The 22,463-nt window shown below is 37.3% G+C and overlaps 1 protein-coding gene and 1 pseudogene across 1 annotated transcript; one reads left to right on the forward strand and one right to left on the reverse strand.

Moving 5' to 3' along the window:
- Positions 1-8,156: 8,156 nt before the first annotated feature.
- On the forward strand, positions 8,157-10,134 carry LOC149252996 (uncharacterized). Its single transcript, XM_089456744.1, has one exon. It carries the CDS (start codon positions 8,350-8,352, stop codon positions 10,066-10,068), a length of 1,719 nt encoding a protein of 572 aa, XP_089312870.1. The 5' UTR covers positions 8,157-8,349; the 3' UTR covers positions 10,069-10,134.
- A 384-nt stretch (positions 10,135-10,518) lies between these two features.
- On the reverse strand, positions 10,519-22,206 carry LOC149252997 (heat shock protein 90-1 pseudogene; annotated as a pseudogene).
- Between the last annotated feature and the right edge of the window lie 257 nt (positions 22,207-22,463).

The raw sequence follows: 22,463 nt of genomic DNA on the forward strand, positions 1-22,463 counted from the left end.
TCATAGATTTCTGTTCTCTTGTGTCACGAATTTGTGGATCTTTCTATCCAACTAGTATCCAATCTCATTCTTAGTTGGATTCCAGTGATATGAAATCGCACATCTCTTATGCAGATTCTGGTCCCGACAATGGAACCATTTGTTGGCTTGAGGGGGCCTGACCTAGGTTCAGCGTTAATTAGCCAAACAAATCCTTACACTACTGGCCCTTTTGGCATTAGCCCGCGGAGCACGGACCAAAGTCTCACCAGAAGCAGTATGGGGGGATGTTGGAGCCAAGTTTCGCACCTTGAGATGGTTGTGATGTCATTTGATTTCTTCTATCCTTTCCTTCATGCAGATGGTCTTGCTCTAGGGATGGTAAGACAAGCCCTCTATTCCGACCTTCAATATCTTCGCGAAAGTATACGATCGACCTTTGTGCAGGCCTAACCTATGGCTCAGGTACTTTCGTGCTGCTATGGCAGCATGCTGTGTAGATTCCTCAATTATCCTAAGTGATTTGCTTATCTTGTCAAATACTTAAAGTTATCACTACTTAAGTAGATATTCGTGATTGCGTTCAACTATTCAATGTAATTGCATTCATTTGCACATCATATAAGAATAATATAGGAAATTCATACATAATATATTCAAACCCATCAACAGAAAAAAGACATAGAAATTGCAGAATAACTCCTTTTATTAATATCTCCAAATGTTACAGACTCTGTCCACCCTGCGCACACAGCTATAGGGGTCCGTACACTCAGTTGCAGACTTCTACCCTAGGGTTCTGTGCACTCAGCTACAGAGCCTCTACCTACGCTACAACCCAAGACTTAGACTTCTTGCCCTAAAGCTATCACTCTATTCCATGTTGTTTGTCTTTGTCTACTTAGAGCTTAGATCTTTTTATAGTAGATCCCTTAAAGCCGACTTTACTTTACAAAACTAAGGGCGAACTACCCTTTATGACACATAACACCTTCGCACTCTGCGATCACAAAATGCGAAGTCTTTACAATAATATTACAAAATTTGAATTGACATGGGCTTTTAGCCCCAAAACTGCCCTTGGGGGATCCCACTCCCAACAGTTACTGAAGACAATGAGACAACATGATTCAATCATAGTTGTTGTGGATAGGTTGAGAAAGGTTGCACACTTCATTTTAGTGAAGTCTACATTCTTAGCTAGCAATGTAGCACAGGTATCCATTAGATATTTGTTCAAGTTGCATGGTGTTCCAAAGAAGATTGTGTCAGATAGGGATGCAAAGTTCACTTCCAAGTTTTGGAAGGAGTTATTTGCAAGTTGGGCACATTGTTGCCCTTTAGTAAAACTTATCATCCATAGAGATATGGATAGATAGAGAGGGTCAACAGGATATTGGAGGACATGTTGAGGATGTATGTGATGCATCAATAGTGGGAGTGGGAAGAGCATATCCCCTTGGTAGAGTTTGCATACAACAACGATTATTAAGAGTCATTGAGGATGAATCCTTTTGAGGCATTGTATGGGTGGAGTTGTAACAATGCTATCAGTTGGAGTGATCCAGTTAACAGGGTACTTATTGGAACATGTATGTTGGCAGACATGGAACAGGAAATGCAAGTGATCAAGAAAAATTTAAAGGCAGCACAGGATAGGTAGAAGGGTTATGCAGATCAGAATAGGTTGTTCAAGGAGTTCTAGGTTGGGGAAAAAGTGTACTTGTGCATCAAATCGAAGAAGAGATCCTTGTGGATTGGATCTTGTGCCATGCTAGCACCATGGTTTTGTGGACCCTTAAATATCATTAAGAGGATTAAGCCAGTACCCTATCGACTTGCACTACCATAGACAATGAAATTCCATGATGTTTTCCATGTGTCATTGCTTAACAAGTATATTAAATATATTGACCATATGATTGACTGATTTGTATTGCAGGTGGAACTAGATGGAGAATTCCAACTGGAGCCTTAGTCTATATTGTAAAAAAAGGTGCTCATGCTCTAGAACTGAGCAACCAAGCAAGTTAAAGTGCAATGGAAGCAATTTGGGCCAGATGAAGCTACATGGGAGATGGTGGATTAGATGCAGGCTATGTATCCTTCCTTGTTTTCCGGTTGAGGCAAAGCAGTTTTGAGATGGTGTTTTCGTATATGCTTTGATATGGTGTTTTGGTATATGCTTTGATATGGTGTTTTGGTATATGTTTTGATATGATGTCTTGGTATATGTTTTGGTGATATTTCTATATGTACATATGTATATGGATGTAAATACTACCATGAGATATGTTATAAAGATCCACTAAGCGGTATGGGTGTCATGTCATTATGATTATGTTTTCATGTTACTATGTTGTTATTTGGTTATGTTATCATGATTTCATGTGGGTTGCCACTCAGCGGGATGATCATTGTAAATACTGCATCGAGCAATGTTATAAAGCTCCATGAGCAGTATGTCTTGTTTCTAGCGGTATGCTAAGGTATATGTGTGATTGAACACCGCGGATGGTGTCCACCAAGGGCGGGGGGGAGGGGGCGTTATGTACTAGCCCTAATGAAAATTCCATGTAATAAAAGTTAAAAATAATAACCATAGTTGATGGGACACTTTTTCCAAGCTGAATGTTGCGAAAGACATCCTAGGGGGTGTTCATTTGGTTGTTTACCGCTAAGGAAATTGGCAAAAGCAATGGCTAAGGATTTGGAAAGGAAAAATGGCATTTTTGGCACATTTATTTATGAAAATAATGGAAATTAGGAGAAAAGGGAGGTGAAAGGTCACAAGTTGCATGTGATGATAAAATTGAAGCAAAATAATGGAAATTGAAGAAAATAGAGGCCTCATTCAAAAAAAGGATTCTACGGATCAGTTGGTAACATTTTGTCAGTTTAACTTTGGAAGTCTCTCATTACTCTCTCTCTCTCTCACTCTTGGACACTTAGAGTTTCTTGGAGCACTTTGGCACTGGAGAAAGAAAGGCAAAGAAGGCAATAGGAAGCAAAGATTAAGTAGGGAAAGGCATGATCAAGCAGCTAAAAAAGAATTCATTGTAGGTATCAACTTGCATGTGTATTTTCCTTGCTAGAATTAACATTCATGGTATTGCATGTGGTTCGTTTCTATCATGGCATGGGTTTTTCTAGGTATGATAGTATTCTTTAGCCTAGCCTTGCCATTTCCTAATAGATTTGATGAGATGGGTTCTTATATTCGGTGAATGTGGTATGGATGGATGGATTCGGAGTTGAGTGGGGTGGATCTCCAAAATGACAAACACATGGCCTAGTGGTCACTAAAACAGACTGTGGATCATGGTAAAGCCATTGGCCTAGTAACCCCTGAACCATAGTGTGGGTTGCAGTAAATCCTGGATTGTGTGCCTCGGTGGGCCTAGGAATCCTTGTCGATGAATGGCAAGATATACAGTAAAGCCAAGAGGTGTATTTCTCTCTGTTGGGCCTAGTAGTCCCAAGATGAGATGTGTGGTAAACCCCGGAGAGTGTATCTCGGTGTAGGGCCTAGTGATCCCTGGATCGGACTATGGATTATGGTAAAGCCTGAGAGACTAGGAGGCACTCAAATTCCTTATGGCGTAGGTGGAGAAATCCAGTGGCATCCATGTTTATTTGGTTTTTTTGGTGTGTTCTATGAGTCCCACATTCATGCTTGGAATATGGCACGGGGGTGATTGGCTAAAGAGAGACTTGGCTCAACTAATCTATGGTTTGGGGGAACGTGGTAGTCCCATCTCTTGTTGGTTTATTGTATTCATTAATGTGTTATGAAACCAGCTCACAAAAAGATAGAAAATATAGATCAACGCCTTCGAAATAAGCCTCTTCGAGGGGGCAACCTCCTTTACATTACACAAATGAACAATTCTTGTATGATACAAATGACAAGACCTCCTTTCTATAAATAAGAGTCTAAGGGGTCATAATATAATCAGAGCCGACATAACAATAATAGTGTAAGGGCACAATAATAACAGTGGTGGGCTTCTATGGGGCATAATAATAATAATATGGGGACTATATGGGCACAACAATATAATAGGGGGATTGTACTAATAACAATAAGGGGTTACACTAGTAGTATAGGGACCTAACATGACCCTCTCCTTCAAAAAGTATTGTCCTCAACGCTTGAGTAGTTCTTGATGCTTCTGTATAAATTCTTGTCCTCCAATGTGGAATCTTCAGTGGGTAAGTTCTTCCACTTGATGAGATACTCTGAAATTGATCTATTTCGTAGCTATTGATTTCTCGGTTTTGCGACTACTTCAGGTTCCAATATAATTTTTCCTTCATTTTCAAGTTCTCGTGATACTGTTTGAACTGGGATCTTCTGCAACTTTTGAATGAGTTCCCACTCCTTTGGGCATATGGATATCTGTAAGGCTTGATGTTTGGAGGAACACTTCGTGGAATCAAATGAATAGCATGATCATGATCATGAATAGGTGGAGGCCTCTGGGAGTCTCAAATACCTTGGAATGATTGTCCAAAATTTTTTGGAGATCTGGAGAAATACATGATTTCGATGTGGGATCCTCTAGTGAACATAATTGTGCAATTACGCCCCGTTGTTCTTTATTTAGAAACTTTTTCATGCTGTTAGAGTTGATTATCTTTCCTAGTTTCCCTTCGATACCCCTCAATTCAACTTCCTTTCCTTCCCAAAAAAATTTCAAGAAAAGTTCTTCAAAATTAAAAGCTATCGTACCCAAAGATCGTAGCCATTGGACTCCTAGTAAAACATTAGCACCACCCATTGGAATGGAAAGCATTGGGCTATTCAATGCATATTCTCCCATGGATAGCTTGGTATTATGGCACTTTCCAGAGCAATTTATGGTTCCTTCACTTGCAACCATCACTTGACACTCTGGTGCTAGATATAGGAAGCAATTCAATTCTTTGGCTATCTTAAAATGAATAAAATTATGGGTACTGCCCAAATCAATCAACACTATTACCTTTTTCTTCTTGATATGTCCTTCTATCTTGATAGTTTGAGGAGTGGTAATTTCTTCCAATGCATTACAAGATATGGTCGGATTCATTTCTTGATGCTCGATGTGATCTTTCACTTCTTGAACATTTTTCTTCTTGATATGTCCTTCTATATTGATAGCTTGAGGAGTGGTAATTTCGGTCAATGCATTGCAAGATATGGTAGGATTCATTTCTTCTTTCTTGGTGTGATCTTTCACTTCTTGAACCTTTTTCTTCTTGATATGTCCTTCTATCTTGAGAGTTTGAGAAGTGGTAATTCTTTCCAATGCTTTACAAGATATGGTCGGATTCATTTCTTCTTTCTCTAGGTGGGTTCTTGATGTATATCCTCTTCTTTTGATGTTTCTTGATCATTTTCTTCCTCCTCTTCATAATCTATGTAAAATATTTTCTTCTTAGCACACTTATAACCTTTAGTGTATTTGCTATCACAATTGTAGCAAAGCTCTTTTTCTATTTTTTCTTCAAATTTTTGTGGTGTAAACCTTGTAGGTTGTGGAAGGCTAGGAGAAAAAACACTTCCATAATTATAGTCATGAGTGGTGGAATTCCTTGTTTCCATAATTTCACTTTCAATTTTTCTTGCCAACCTAAATGCCTTCTCCAATGAATCAAGTTCCCAAAGATGAATCTCATGTTGAAGGTTATCCTTTAAAGTCCCTATGAAGACATCAACCATTTTCTTCTCTAGAATATCATTTACCCTTATATTCAATTTTTGGAAGTCCTCAATGTGTTGTACTATTGAACCCTTTTGTTTGAGATTTATCAATTGGCTAAAGAAGGTGTTTCTCTTTGTATCCTCATAATGTGCTATCATTTCCTCCATGAAAATTGACCACGTGGCAAGTGGTTTATGAGAACAAAGCCCTTTATACCATAAAAATTTATTCAATTCTAAATAATTAGACGCAATACATACCTTTTGTAACAGTGGTACATCATGTAGATCAAAATATTTCTCCATCTGTATTATCCAATTTATCGTATCCTTGCCATCAAACTTCCTCATCTCTCTTTTTCTTGATTTTAGGAGCTTGATCTTGAAACGACTGTAACTTTGTACTTTCAGATTTTTAAGTTCTGAAATTTTGGTCTGCAATAGCGCTCCGAGTCCTCTTTTTAACTCTATAAGTCTGATCACAATTGGATTCCCGAAGAAAGATTTATTCCCAATCTCCCACGATGACCTAATTATAGACTAGTTTAGTAGAGTTAACTTGTATGACGTGCCACGTATCATTGTTTCAACCTTAGGTTCTGAAAATTATACCCAAAGAAAATACAGTTCGTCCTCTTACTGTAACTTCTTACGAAATTTCAATTTGATGCTCAGAGAGAAAGTTATGATGATTTTCCCAAGGTTACCTGTTTAGGATTTAATTCGGGAGTCTGCAAAAACCCTAACTTCCTTAGATCATATATTCGAAAATATAGTGAGCCAAGATCTGAAATTCGGACGTTCAGACCGATCGCTTCTCAAATGGGTTTTTTTAGCTTTTGAAACTTCGTAGCGAAAACGTTATAGTGAAAATTCCACGATGACCTATTTTAGATGAAATTCTGGAGCTTGTAAAAACCCTAACTTTCTCAGATCATATCTCTGAAAATATAGCAAAACAAGATTTGAAATTTGGACCCGAAGTTTAGCGTGATTTCGTCTCAAATGAGTTTTTTTTTTCACTTCTGAGAGATTGCAGGGAAAAAGTTATAGCGAAAATGCGATGATGACTTGTTTGGAGCAGTGAAACCCTAGAATTCAAAGCTCTGATGCCAAATGTTATGAAACCAGCTCACAAAAAGATAGAAAGGATAGATCAACGCCTTAGAAATAAGCCTCTTCGAAGGGGAAACGTCCTTTACATTACACAAATGAACAATTCTTGGATGATACAAATGACAAAACCTCCTTTCTATATATAGAAGTCTAAGGGGTCATAATATAATCAGAGCCAACAATATGGGGACTACATGGGCACAACAATATAATAAGGGGATTGTACTAATAACAATAAGGGTTTACATTAGTAGTATAGGGACCTAACATAATGAGAAATTCATTCCCTTGATTTTCATGTGCAAATGTACTGATGTATATGTGGATTTTATGGCTAACAGGCTTATGATATTTTTATCCTTATTATGTTGGTTATATGTATGTTTTATGACAACAACTATCTATGGCTCTCAGCTTGTTTTTACTTGTAAATGAATGGATAATGTATCTATAACCTAATAAACGATGACACAACAAATAACATGAGGGAACAATAATTCATAGCGATTCTCAAATAAATATAAAATCCTACATTTAATTCTATTGTTTACACTTGTAAATTATATGTTGATAATATGTTCAACAAAATATAATCTACAAAATAATTAAAATTAACTTTTAATATATATATATACATATATATTTTCTCTAACAAAAACATATATGATATATTTTAATTTTTATATAAATAATATATAAATATTATAATTTTTTAATTAAATATATATAATATATTTATATTTTTTATATAAATATTATAAAAGCAAACAAATCGTACAAACATAAAAATAAAAATAAAACAGATGTCTCCATTTTCATTTTATTTTTATACCTGGCTTTTGTTTAATTAAGATACCAAGGTCCCTTGCGACCATCTTAAGGTAAGTATCCACCTCTTAAATTGTATTTTTATATAAATAATTTTTAATTTAGAAGTCTATAGTGAAAAAAAAAATATGCCTATCGAGTTATACAATATTTTTCTCAAACCAGGATCCTTCGTACTGTTTTAGACTTAAAAAAAAAGTAATAGGTATTTTAAAATAAAAACATAAAAGTTTATTAAGTTTTAGATCGATAATAATGGGGTATTTTGTTAAAATATTTTTGATATAAAATCATCAAATATATTGAACCTATCGAAATATAATCCCACTAAACTTATAAAAAAATGAACATAATCAAAATGTATTCCCACCGATCTTATGATATATATATATAATAGAAAACCTGCCTCGAAAAACATATTGAAAAGAGATATTCCTAATTTGTCCACTTTATCCTTTTTTGTCATTCTGTCAGTTGGAATGTAGAATTTCTACAGTCCAAAAACTTGACTGGAAAATCATATTGAAAAGAGATTCCTAATTTGTACAATTGTTTTATCTACTTTACCTTTGTGTCATTCCCTCGGTCGGAATGGAGAATTTCACGCCATTGCGAGATGAGCGCTGTGTGCATTCCAATCTGCAGACCAACGATTAATGTATGCAAGTTTTGTTTCTGTGTAAGAGTTTTGGTTAACAAAGTAGGGAAACTTCACATTACATTGTATTTATTTTGAAATGGCAGTATTCAAACGTTGGCACGCAAGGCTGTTCATGCTGCAGTTGATTATAAATCTGTTTGTATGGCTGGGATGGCTCTGTAATATTGGTTTAGCACAGTTTGAGTTAAGCGAAACAGTGACAGGTTCAGCTAGTTTTCCTGACTTAGGAATCACCTGTATAGGCAATATAGCGGTTTTTGTTACAAGTCTGTTAAGAGAAAGGCTCGATCGTGAGTTGGGTGCCAGGGATGCCCTGGCCAGCCTAAGAGGTCCAAAACTCCAGCACATAAATGGGTTTGGGCTGACCACATGTAAAGGGAGGGAATATCAAAATGCTTCTGTTGTCATGCTGTCAGCCCACTGCCCCAATTCTTCCATCACCCAATTCATGAAGTACATCTCCTATGCCTATGATGTGCAATCCATCTTGTTGACATTCCAGCCTCTAAGATCTGCCCAAGTCAGTGCAGATATCTGTAGATGCAATACAGAGATCTGTAATTGCAGATGCATTGTATTCCGGGCAATGGAAGAAATAACAATCATGCTTGCTCATCGGCTGCCAGGAACATTAAAAGGACTGCCTGATTCGTTGTGCCTACTACCATCTCTGGATTGCCTGAGAAATGGCTGCCATGGGTGCAACCATGGTCTGTTGCATGTGCAGGAGACTGACGGAGGGCAAAGATTGAGAGAGGGGGACTCAAGGGTGGAAGTCCCTGCTGCAGTCTGTGATATGATCTCTGAGGGATCCATTGATCAAGAAAAGCATGTGTGTATCTGCATTCCATTGCATCCAGCCTGTAAGGATGAGTGGACAAGGATGTTGATAAGATCTTTCAGGTCTAAGGATAAGGCGGGGAAAAGAATCAAAGTCATCACTTCAGATGCCCTGGAAAATTACATGAATAAGAGAGGAATCTGCTCAGCACTACAAAAATACAGCCCCGCCACTTTATTAGTACCAAGATTGGCAGAAGTAGCTATCAATATTAAACTAACTGCCTATTTTGGAGTGGATGGTTTCTCTAGCTCTCTGGTAGCAAGAAGGGCCATGAGAGATTACCTTGTCGATAGTACAGGAACAGGGTTTGTTCCCAATATCTTTATAACCCAAGCTCTGGTCAAGTCTAATGCAGATAATACCAATGTTTGCCAAGTGCTGAACTTCACACCATCATTTCTAACCCTGAGGACCTTATCATTTATGATCGGTTGTACAAATTTGATTTGCTCTATTGGTTGGGGTTTACTTGTTGCATTTGAAGGAGATACTGGAAAATGGTATGAAATACATGCCATGCCACCCTCTGGACTTAGAATTGTTGTAATAATCACAGCCATTGGTATTGCTCTGGTCATGGACTGCTTGCATTTGTATTTGAGTAGATCTCCGACAATGCCTTCTGTGTTTTGGGCAGTCATAATTTTGGAGATAGTGTGCATGGTATCTGGCAGCTTATTAGCAGTAATCGTGGGTATAGATGTTTTTGGGAAATGGATATATAGTGCTATGCAAGGCCTGGTTTGGGTGAAGTGGGGAATGGGTAGTTATCTTCTCTCTGAGTATTCACCAGAATATCATTACAAAGTGTCTGGTTCTTCTTCACCTGATAATCACTATTCTTCTAGGTGGACAGACGATGGAATTCTGGTGTACTCTTCTGCATTCTTTCTCAATGCTATCTTAGCTGGAGTTAGGGGCCAGTGGGATTACTTCCCAACCACTAACTAAGGACGTTAAATCTGTAAGAATTTTAATAATACAGAAGCTATGAGCCTAACATAACGTTCATGCTTATCATTATGTAGCACCAATCCACTAGAGATCAATATCAGTACTGTTAGTGAAATGATCAATGGATTATTTTTGTTTTACTGAAGTAACTTTTTTCAATCAATGAAAAAATATATGTATTTGAGAGAACTAGATCAGTAAAATTGATGAACTGATAAACTTTGAATGAATTATTTTGGTTTTACAAATTTTATTGGTTTATCAATGATTGAAAATAAATTATATGATTGAGAGATTAAAATCAGTACAGTTAATGAACTGATAAGCTTTGAATGGATTATTTTTGTGTTAATAATATATGTTTTTAAAGAATCTAAAATACTACTACAAGTTACATCCATAAAATCTAGTTTGTTCAAAAAATTATCATTACAAGAAAAATGAACATTACCTGCACGAAAAACCAGCATTACTTGCTTGCTTAGTCTCACAGCCCATATCCGTATTTAATTAATCTGGAGTATAGTTAAGATAAACTTAACTGTCGTCTTGAGCATATGAACATAGAAGTTTTTAAATAAAAGAGATTGTTGATGACCATGGTTATGTTGCTATTATGCTGTTAAGAGGCCTTGAAAAAAGCATCGGACAAAATGTTTGGTTTATATATATATATATATAAATATAAATATATAAACTGAAAGGCAATAACAAAATAATCTCAATGAAACACAGTTAAGGAGCATCAATTGTCTTTATGAAAGCACTTGTCATTATTAGTGGCGACCAAGTTGAAGGTAGTTTTGAGTGTCCATCGCTCTTAGTGGCAACCAAATTGAAGGTGGTTTTGAGTGTTCTAGTTCTTGAGAATTCATGTGGTTATGTAGGGATTGTGAAAACCTTGTACTTATTGAAAGTGGTTTTGAGTGTTTTATTCTTGAGAATTCATGTGGTTATGTAGGGATTGTGAAAACTTTGTACTTATTGAGCCTCTATTTCTCTTTGCATAATAATATAAGATTCAAGAGTAGTGTAAGAGAGTAACAACATTTCATGATGGAGTGTTTGGAAAATATGGTGTGCATGAGAATATGAATAATTATATCCTTTTTTTAAATAATCAAAACTCAAAGGCTGGAGTTTTTGTTGAATTTTGTAGCTATGGTAAGTCTTCATAATTAATATTTTAGCCCTTGATGTATTTGTAATGATAAATACAAAACATGTTCTTCATGTTATTGTTAAAAGGGAAATTTTAAGGCATGTTCTTCATGTCCTTTCCAAAAGAGAAAATTTGAATTTTGAACTTTTTTTTTTCCAGCTCCAAACAAGCCAAGTTGGACCTCCTCCTAGTCAAGTTGGCCCCAGTCAAAGAGGTACCCATACGGCCAACCATAGATGTATATATATGGCACTTGGCCTCCTCTCCTTGGCACAATTTGGATCACACACAAGAAGATATCTCTATTCATTCAAGCAAAGAAGAAGGAGGCTAGGAAGATGAAGAAGCATGAAGATCTCTCTCTCTCTCATTTGACTTCACACATGTGGTATTCTCTCTACTCTTGTCCTTGTACATGAGGACAGAATCTTTGAGGTATGTTAGAGGTTTCTTTGATATAGAAGCAGGTCGAAATTCGTCCCTAGTAGAGTAGACCAGACCAAGTCTCTTGGGCAGATGTTTGAATTGACTAGGAGGGAGTTGGACAAGGTTTGACGAAGTCTACTTCGCTGGTCATTTTGACTTTGTAATTGACTAGAAGACCTAGGTGTGTCTCTTGTTGAACTAAACAAATTCTCTAAGGAAAAGGTTGTTTGACTTTTCCCCCATGTGGGTTTTTCCAAGGTAAAATGTTTTTCTTATATGGTTGTCTCTTTATGATCCTACTGGCATTTAGTTTCCACTATTGAGATCTTTTGTGTAATCGTTTTATGATGAATATGAATGAAAGATAAAAGTACTTAAAGAAATCATAAGAAATAATTATCAATTTAGAAGATCCTAGGAAAAATCAACATGGTATCAGAGCTATGATAAAAAAAGCACCCTTGAAGAAGAAGTTGTTCTTGTTTCAAGCTAGCCTATAGGGCTTGATTCTATCACTACCCCTAGAAATCCTAGTTCAAGAAGCACATTCCAAAAAAGGGTTGAAAGTTCATTCTTAAGAAAGGATTCCTAGTTCAATATCACAATTTGCAAAAAGAAGAAATATTTGTCTATGTTTTTTGTCAAGATTATAAAGAAGGTTGACATCATAAGCCTCAGTCCATCTATTAAAGGACTAAAGACCACGAGATCTGAAGAATCTGAAATAAACCTCAGTCTGGAAAATTAGGTAGGGTGAGAAAGTTGATTACAGGGAAGACAAGATTATCTAGGCCTCAACCTGAAGTACCTCAAAAATACAAAATATCTCAGAAGCAAAATATGGTTGTAGGAAGGATAATTATGACTTTAGGTGGCTAAGGAAATTTGGAAGGCCTTAGAATTTGTCACAGTGAGCCGAGAAGGCTTCATGTCTTATTTCAAGGAGACTGAAGAATATTAGGTATAGGATGCAGGCCTAGTATAATCCAAACATTGTCTTTATCCCAACTTTGAAGGCCGAAAGGCCTCCGTATAACATCCACAGTGATAAAGAAGCCTCAGATGTGAAAGACAATGAAAAAGGATTGTACTTCTGTCTTTGCATCATACCACATTAAAGAAAGAAAAATTGTTATGATGATTAAAGAATTTGAGTCCCTAAATTTCTTGAGGAGCTGAGTTGAAGTCACCTTGGAGGGAGGAACCCAAAGAAGTATTGAAAACATCTATGTTTGAAGATAAGCCAACAAAGTCATCCTTTGTGCATGATTTTCTCTTGAAGATATGATATGTCTACTAGATTTGATATGAGATACAATACATATTGTCTAAGAAGAAGGACAAAATTCTCCAACATAAATGGCAAGGTTGAAGTGTTGGAGACCTGTTCTGGCCACCAAGCAAGCATAACCTTCTAATGAGTTAAACATGGGAATATAGAAAGAGACCAACGAAGATATAAGTCTATGATATATTGCTTGGAATAAAAGGTATGTATCATCACCTATAGTGATTTCCCTTGAAGGCTTTACTTTGGTAACATTCTTGAAAACCTCGGTGAGAGGAAATGATTACCAAATATCTTTGTCAATATGCTTGGTTGAAAAGACTTGTATTAATGTTGTTTTCATAAGAAATTAAAAAGTACTATGATTTTCCACTTAGTCCGATCATATGACTATGTCTAATATATTGCCTTATAAAAGGGATCTGTGAAGAATCCTTTAAAGGGTAGTTATGATAAATTCTAAAAGAGTTCACCTTACAAGTTCATCGATGAGATACACTACAAATTTATAGCATGAAAGCATCACAATTTAGATGATCTATATACATGTGTTGGAAATTTGAAGTATGGCATAAAAAACCTATGCTCTCTTTGAAGATGTTGCATTGTATATTCATAATCAATTAATTGTTTATGGCATTTATTGTAATGAACCTTGCATTGTTAAAGGCCTTGAAAGATGCATTTCATTGACTGTTGATACTAAGGTATTTGGATGGGACTAATTTTGCTCAATCGTGAAGTTTGTTCCTTACACTCTAAGGCGTCAAAATTCATAATAAGGATCACTGTCATTGAGAAAGTTTGTGGATATTACAATCACTTTTAACTTGATAAGATTAAGATGAAGAAGATGTTGAGTTCCTCTTCAAGATTGAATACTAAAGTGATCTTGAGAAAGATGAGTGATTTTCAAAACTTGATGTGTCCTTATGATGAAGTAAAGGATACTTGGGTTGAAAAGCTCATAATCAATGTCTAGTTAAGAATACATGATTACTAGAATATCATTGCTAGTAATTCTAAAGTAGTATCCAAGTACACTACGAGTCTATCATAATTCTCTCTTGATAAAGACATTTCATTGGAAGATCCATGATCTTCAAGGAATGTCCTTAATTAGTTGTTGAGACATTAGGGATTTTATGGTTCTTGGACATTTGGGTATGGACATTACAAAGTCAGTTGGACTTGCAAAAGATATAAAAATATTTTTTTGAAAAACTAGGGTTTGTAAATCCTAGAAGATTGAAAGTCTTGTATGTGGAATCCCTAGGGTTTGAGAATAAAACCCTAGAAATAAACTTAGATCAATGTTTATATTGAAAGAAGAAACCCTATATTTTTCAAGCAAGGAATGATATCATATTAGGCGAGGCTGATAAATTTGCAATATGGATGCAAGAAGGCTAAGATCAAGAGGGAGCTGACATTTCCTATAATACTCAAAAGATAAGTACTTTATATCACTCTCTTCCTTTATTATTATTGTTTTTTAACTATTAGTTAGCCTCTTGTATTTTTTTCTTTTATTGAGTTGTAATCATTCTTCCTTAGTCTCCTAGTAAGGATTGCAAGAACATAGTGAATGATGCCAAGGCTTTGGCAACAGGATAGAAATAATGGAAAAATGAAGTAAAGCTTGTGACAAGATGACTTTTCTTGAATTGGTGATTTGGGTTGAGAGATATTGTACTTTGATTGTGTTGAAGAGAAGTCAATGGTGACTTCCAACTAGATTTATAAGATCATCTAGCATGTAGCACATGACAGCATAAACAAGTACAAAGCAAGAGTTTAGAATAGAAGTTTCTCCTAGAAAGAGGGAGAGGATCATGACAAGATGTTTTTACTAGTTGTGATGTACACTTATATTAAAACTATTATCATTTCTTTGAAAATTGCACTAGGTGGATGTAGAGATCACTTTTTTCAATGAAGTAATTGAGGAGCAAGAAGTGTACATAGAGCTACCTTAGTGCTTTGAGGTAGATGAGAAGAAGTCTCATGATTAAAGAAGGCTTTGTACGTTCACAACCAAACATGTTGGGATTGGTATTTTTGGATTGATGGATCAAGGTTCATCTTATATGATTTGTCTCTAATGGAAGCAGAAGGACTCTTGTGTTAGAGGGAGCAGTTGTGGCAGAGAGAATTGCTTTTGTAACAGAGAGAGCAGTTAGAGAGCTTTGTTTTAGCTTCATAGGAAGTTTACCTCTGAGTTCGAGATGATGGACTGTCATTGAAAATGTCAAGCTAGATAGATGGTATGCTAGAAAGAAACAGTGGTAGAGGGAGAAACCAGGATTTACACAATAGAATTTATTTCAGAAATAACACCCAGTTATGGGAACCAAAAAGTAGTGGATGAGCTTATGGATGAGCTAAGGCATGAAGCTTAACATGTGTTGAAGTACCAACATGCTACAATTGGTTATGGCACAACTATTTATGGTTTGAGATATGTCTCAAACTGTGAATTATAGTTGTAGAAATTCATGGATTTTAATTTAGCAGAGAGTACAGAAGACATAAAGAGTTCATCAATATGTTGCTTTAGTTCGGGCTTCGTTATGATTTCTTGGATGATTAGGAAATAGACATTTGTCACACTCATTATCGCAAAGGTCAAGTATATTAAAACTTGGTTCACAAGTTGAGAAGAAATATGGCTTCAAAGGTTACTTTCATGATTGTCCTGATCGGGTGCAGGTGACAAGCAAGATGAGAGGTCGAATCATAATGAGATCTAGTACCAAGATATGGTACATAAGGAAGAAATGTGGCTTCAATTAAGCAGATTGCTGACAAAGCCTCTATCCTAGGATAAAGTATATATATTTCAAGGAAAATCTTGTTGTGATTAAGGATGTCTCTCTTAGCAAGAGGGAGTGATGAAATTATAGCATCCAAGATAGTCATTCTCCCTGGTTCAAGTTAACCAGGATCAAGGAAAATGGTCCATAGTGATAGCATCAAGGATAGACATTCTCCCTATCTCAGGTATGTTTGGAATTAGGGAGAATGGCCCAATAAATGAAAATAATTCTTCTTGTGTCAAGTATATTGATTAGAATTAGGAAGAATGGTCCTAGAGGCCCATGATCACTTAGTTGATTGCGCGCCTTTCAACATTAGGCTCAATATACTCTCTAGATGGGTTGAGTGAACCAATTTAACATCTTGTACTGGAGTGAGGCATTTGGATTTGGGACTAGAGTACTCAAATGGATTGAGAGTATCCCCAGGGATTCACCACAAGTCAAAGGAATTGACTAAGATAATGGTGAACCAAGACTAGTCAGTATACCATGGGTCAAAGGCACCAACCAGAATCACGGTGACTAGTTGATGCTAGTGATGTACTATGTGTGAAGAGTGCGGACTAAGATTATGGTGATGATGTGCCATAGGTCAGAGGTATCAACTGAAATTAAGGTAACTAATTGATCCAGCTGGATATTGGTGGCCACCTGCCAAGTCCACTTGGACTCCCACCATTGTTTCTTTTAACTTTTCAGTTTCCTTAATTGTAGCATAGTTTACTATTTTTAGTAGTCTTTCGGGTCATGAACTTCCGGAGCCATTTTGAGGCCCTAAACGATGTTTTTTGGGAAAACTGGGAGCAACCTAGGCCCTTGCTCTTCCAAAAGTTGTAGTTCCCGGATAGATCTTTCTAACGAGATATTGTGTGCATCAAATGAAGATCATATGCCAAAGTGACGATCCCGTGAAGTTGATGTACCAATTTACCCAAACGGGGCCCATAGTTTGGCGTTTCATCTTCTAGGGTTAGGTTTTTGGATGTTTATGGTTTTCGATTGTTTCTCAACAATAAATAGGCCTTCAAGCCTCATTGTAACATAGTTCAGAGGCATGTAGCCACCACATCTCTCCTCAGAGATAAGCTACCATCACTCTAGCTGGTTTATTTCCATTGGTGTTCGTAAGCATATTTCAGTATTTTACAGTAATGAAATGAAGTATTATTTCCGCTGCATCTCTGTGTTTATGGTTATCTCTGTGATTTGTTGCGTTTCTGTTTAAATTCGGATTAGTGGTATCAGAGCGGTCTGTTTTTTCTCTGTTTTTCTTTGCATGACCCCAACGAGGTCGAGATATAAGGAGTTAGGGCTTGAACTAGTCAAACCTTTCCAAGACCAACCTTGCAAATCCCAACGGCCTCCCATGGCGGATGAAAAGAAAGATGAGGGGGTAGGAGATCCTATCAAAATCTTGCTCAAAGAAGCCCTCGAGCGACAAAGGAACACGATGATGGACAACTTTGCCTAAATCCTTCAGCGGCTACCCAGGGGCGACGCATCGGCTCTCAACAACTACTTTGGAAATGCCACACCGTTTAAGGTACAAGTTAATTTTGAAATCCCCATATTCGAGGGTCAGATAGACGTAGATGTCGTCGATAAATGGTCAAATCTGTTAGAGGGTCATTTTTATGTTCATGATTTTTTGAGTCAGGAAAAGATTATTTTCACTCTTCTAAAAGTAGCCCCCCACATCAAGGACTGGTGGAAAACATACTGCGAGCAGAAGGATGAAAGTATAGGCTCGCTATTTTCAGTCACACGCACTTAGGATTCATTCCGGGATGCCATCAAGGAGCAGTACTACCCTATCAGAAGCTATGAGGATCAATACATAAAGTGGACCACGCTGTGGTAGGGGAGGGACCAAGACGTGCCAGAGTTTACCAATATTTTCCATACCCTTTGCACAAAGTTGGGTATCAAGGATTCAAAGCAGCATTTGATACTCAAATATCGTGGCTACCTACACAAGTACATCCAGGAAGAAATAGAATTCCTGAACATCCCCTCGCTCAGCATGGCATACAAATATGCCGTCAAGGTCGAGCAAAAGTTTAAATAGAAGAAGCCAGACTTTGGATCTATGAATCCGAAGGAAGGGAAAGGTGCCTCCAAATCACAGAACAAAGGACAAAGCCAAGGCGGGGCGGCCTAAGACAACCCGCCAAAGCTGCAAGCAAAGAACAGAGCCGTGAAGCCAAAAAAGGACACGGGCAAGTGGTGTGAGTTCCATAAGAGCTCCACCCACAACACAAGTGAGTGTCAGGCCAAGCAGTCACTGGTCGCTGAGCTAAAAGTTTCAGAATCAGATGCATGTTCCAACTCTAAGTCTGAATCTGACAAGGGGAATGACAAAGGGAAGCAGATTATCGATGCGGATCCCAACACCACCGTTGCCACCATGAAGATACAGAAGGAGGAACCTAAAGATCTAGAGGAGGAGCATCTCTTCCACTCCCAGATGTGGGTAAAGGGCTCCCCGCTACAGTTCATTGTCTACAGTGGGAGCCAAAAGAACCTCATTTCGACAAAGGTTGTGAAGCGCCTAGGCTTACCGACCAAAACACATCCACAATTGTACACCACCATACACCATCAGGTGGCTTCACCAAGGACGTGATCTTCGCATGAGCCAGCAGTGTCACCTTCCATACAACATCAAGCCCTTCATGGATGAGGTATTGTGTGACATTTCTCCCCTTAAAGTTTGTGATGTATTATTAGGACAACCATACTTGTGGAAGCAACATGTTGTGTATGAATCAAGGCCTCGTGCTGTTATTGTTACTTTGGGAAATAAGTTGTACAGGATACTGGAGGTAGCACCACCTACCGCCATCTCTTTGGTTACTACAAAGCAATACAGTAAGCTCATTTCCAAAATTGGAAAATTTGTTTTCCTGATGATACACCCTCAAGGAAAGAAGAAGACAGTGGCCACAACCTCCAGACAGGGCCCCTCCGCATGACAACTACAGATGGACAAGATTGTGGAGGAGTACAAGGACATCTTCACCTCCCTTGCAAGGGTACCTCTCGAGTGACCCCAGATGTGTCGCTACCCAATGGACCAATATATCAGTGATCCATTCTAGAGAACAATGAAATCAAGAGGCAGATTCGGGAGCTACTACAAAAAGGTCACATCTGTCTGATTTCATCGCCCTGTGGGAGCCCGATCGTGTTGGCACAGAAGAAGGATGGGACTTGGAGACTTTGTATTGACTATCGGGTGCTGAACAAGATCACTGTTCATAGTAGCTACCCGAACCCACGGATTGATGACCTCTTGGACCAACTAAAGTGGGAGAAATGTTTTAGCAAGATTGATTTGAAGTCAGGATATCACCAAGTACCAATCGAACCCTCTAATATGTGGAAGACTGCCTTCAAAGCCAAGGAGGGCCTTTTCAAATGGTTGGTTATGCCTTTCGGATTGACGAATGCTCCTGCAACCTTCATGAGACTAATGGATGACATCTTGCAGCCATTCACCAACTCATTTGTGGTGGTATACTTGGATGACATCTTGATCTTCAACCAGAGTTGGGAAGAGCACCTCCACCACATCCGACAGGTTCTCCAAACACTGCGGCAACACAAGTTATGTCCCAATTTGGAGAAATTCACTTTTGGCATGACCCAGTTTCAGTATCTGAGATACATTATTGATGAATAGGGGGTGCATGTGGATCCAACCAAGATCCAAGTCATTCAGGATTGGCCATCTCCAACCACTATGACAAAGCTCCGCAACTTTCTAGGTCTTGCCAACTACTAGCGTAGGTCTGTGTTGGGATTTTCTCATATCACTTGGCCCTTGAGTTTAGTCACCAAGGGAGGAGCGAATGCAAAACTATTTTGGTCTGAATTTCAATAGAAGGAATTCACAAAGTTGAAAGATCGTTTCTGTTGAGTCTTGAAATTGTCATTCATTTCCATTACACTTTCACTATTATGTCCATTATATCACCTCCATTTCACCTCCATTTCACTACTATGTCACCACATTCATCCCACTTTCATTATCATTGGGCCACCTTTATGTTTTTCCAATATTTATTATTTCTAAGCCTTTTAAGTGAATTTGTGGTTAAACATTAGAAAATAATGTGCATATGCTTATACCTAACAAATGGGTTGAGGTTGTTGACATGTGTAGGTTGAAAGGAGACTTCTAGAAGACCCTTATGTGGCACTCTAAGGCCAAATTCGAATTTGGTTGGAAAGAATCATGGGATCATGAGGATATGTGTCACATCTCCTAATTGTATTGTAACTCTAAAAAGACATGTGTCTTATCAGTTCCTATTTTGATTAGGACTCTAGAGGTAGAGGGAGAGATTCATGGATTCTCATTAATGAGATGGCTCTCATATTTTTGTATAAATAGGAGATCTCTCTCCTTCATTTGCTAGTCTTTTTTTAGTCATTTTAGCTTGTTAGTCCCATGGCTTTTGAAAGCTTTGGAGAGCTTTGTTGTACTTTGCACTTTTGAAGAAATTGAATAAAGCTTTGATGTTCTCAACATGGAAGGAGATGTGAAGTAGATGTCATGGAGCATATTAGGATGTAAGTAGAGTAGATTTCATTTTGTAAATATTGCTTTGTAGAATGTAAGGTAGATTAGATTTTCATTCATGCAATTTTAATTTATGCAAGTGTGTTTAATTTTGCTTTGATTTCATAGGTGGTAGGGGGCCCCTGCCTTGTATAGTTGTCACTTTAATTTCTTGCATTTCTTTTTCTTATTTCATGTATATTAATGTACAGATGTCTTTACTTTATTTTCTTGTATTTCTTTTTCTGATTTTCATGTATATTAATGTACAGTTTGAATTACTGCATTTTATTTTCTTTTTAACATGTATATTATTGTACATAAATTGCTTTCAAGTTGATTGTAGATTAGTGATGCACATAGCCTTTTAATGAACTAATGATGTGATAGAATCATCTTGTCCTTTTGCTGAAGCAGCAAGGATACTGGGTCTCATAGTCATTCTCTCATTATTTGATTATTGCATTTTATTTTGATTGAACTAGTTGTATATTTACACTTTTGTTTAAATACTAAATCCATCAATAACATGTTTTAAGTTCTTTTGAAGTACTAAGTTTTGGAAGTTACCATTAAGGACATAGGCCTTGTCTTGAAATCTTTATCCATACTTGTCCTTTAAAAGTATTCTTAAGACCTTAGAAAACCAACAAGAACAAAACCCCAAAAACAACATAAACTATAAAACAACGAAGTAAGAGAAAGGTTAACTAAGCACATATAGTGCACCACACTTCATCAGTTTACGATACCCGGATTGATAATTTATGTAGAGCAATTTAAGACATTAAATTGACTAGACATTTTGGCGCCGTTGCCGGGGAAGTGTAATTAGGAGACCTTATTTCTTACATCTGAAAAAAATTATTAACAATTCTTGAGTATGCTCTCCTCCTGCACTTTGCGTGATCTAGAGGATCAGAAAAAGGATTGTTAAGTAAAAAAAAAAGGTTAATAATTCTTGAGTATGCTCTCCTCTTGCACTTTGTGTGATCTGGAGAATCAGAAAAAGAATTGTTAAGAAAAAATAGGAGACAAAATAAACTTCAACATTTCAATTGATTCAATAAAAAAAAAATGATGAAAAAAATGAAACTCAATTGCTTTGATAGGTTCAAATTGTCCAAAATTGTCTGGTTTTGCTTTGTAGTGGTCTTCAAAACACTGTATCCTATTTTAATAAGGTTTTGCAACTTAGCTGCGGAAACTTGGCATAGTCCTCTTTGTTCTCGGCAATCTCGTTGAACATCTCAATACATTTCTTCACCAAATTCTTCCTGATCACCTTCAGAATCTTGTTCTGCTGCAGCATCTCCCGAGAGATATTCAGGGGCAGATCATCGGAGTCCACAAACCCTAGGTATTCGGGAATAATCTCCTCACAGTTGTTCATTATGAAAACCCTTCTCACATAAAGCTTAATATTGTTGAGCTTCTTCTTTGTATCAAAGAGATCGAATGGAGCCCTCTTCGGAACAAAGAGAATAGCCTTGAACTCCAATTGACCCTCTACAGAGAAATGCTTCACGGCCAAGTGATCCTCCCAATCATTGGTGAGACTCTTATAGAACGATGCATACTCTTCCTTTGTAATCTCCTCTGGCTTTCTCATCCAGATGGGCTTTTGCTTGTTGACGAGACTCCATTCATGCGACACTTCCTTTACCTTCTTTTTCTTCTTATCTTTCTCCTTTTCCTCCTCCACTTCCTGGATATCCCCTTCATCTTCCTTCTTCTCCTCTGTCTCCTCTTCGTCGTCACTGACCTCCTTCTCGGTGGTCTTCTCAGTCCACAAATAAATGGGGTAGCTAATGAACTCGGAATGCTTCTTGATCAGATCCTTCAGCCGCCTCTCCTCCAAGTATTCCATATAAAAAAAAAAAATTCAAAATCAATTTCACAGCCGAATGCAGAACTGTTAACTCAGGAAAAATGCGTAAACACAGGAAAAACGTCAAACTTCAAACGTTCGATTTGCCCAAATGGAGACGAATTTCAAAAAACTAAAACATGGGTTTTTTTTCCAGGTGGGTTAATTAGATAACCCAGAAACCGTTTGAGAAAATTCGTGGCGGTCTGGGAGAAATCTTTGGTTCTTTGGAGCCTCTTTTTTGCCATCGCGTGAAA

Source organism: Pinus tabuliformis, chromosome 7 (genome assembly GCF_031772625.1).
Source record: "Pinus tabuliformis cultivar Carrire ecotype Pingquan chromosome 7, CPIR1, whole genome shotgun sequence".
Taxonomy (NCBI): domain Eukaryota; kingdom Viridiplantae; phylum Streptophyta; class Pinopsida; order Pinales; family Pinaceae; genus Pinus; species Pinus tabuliformis.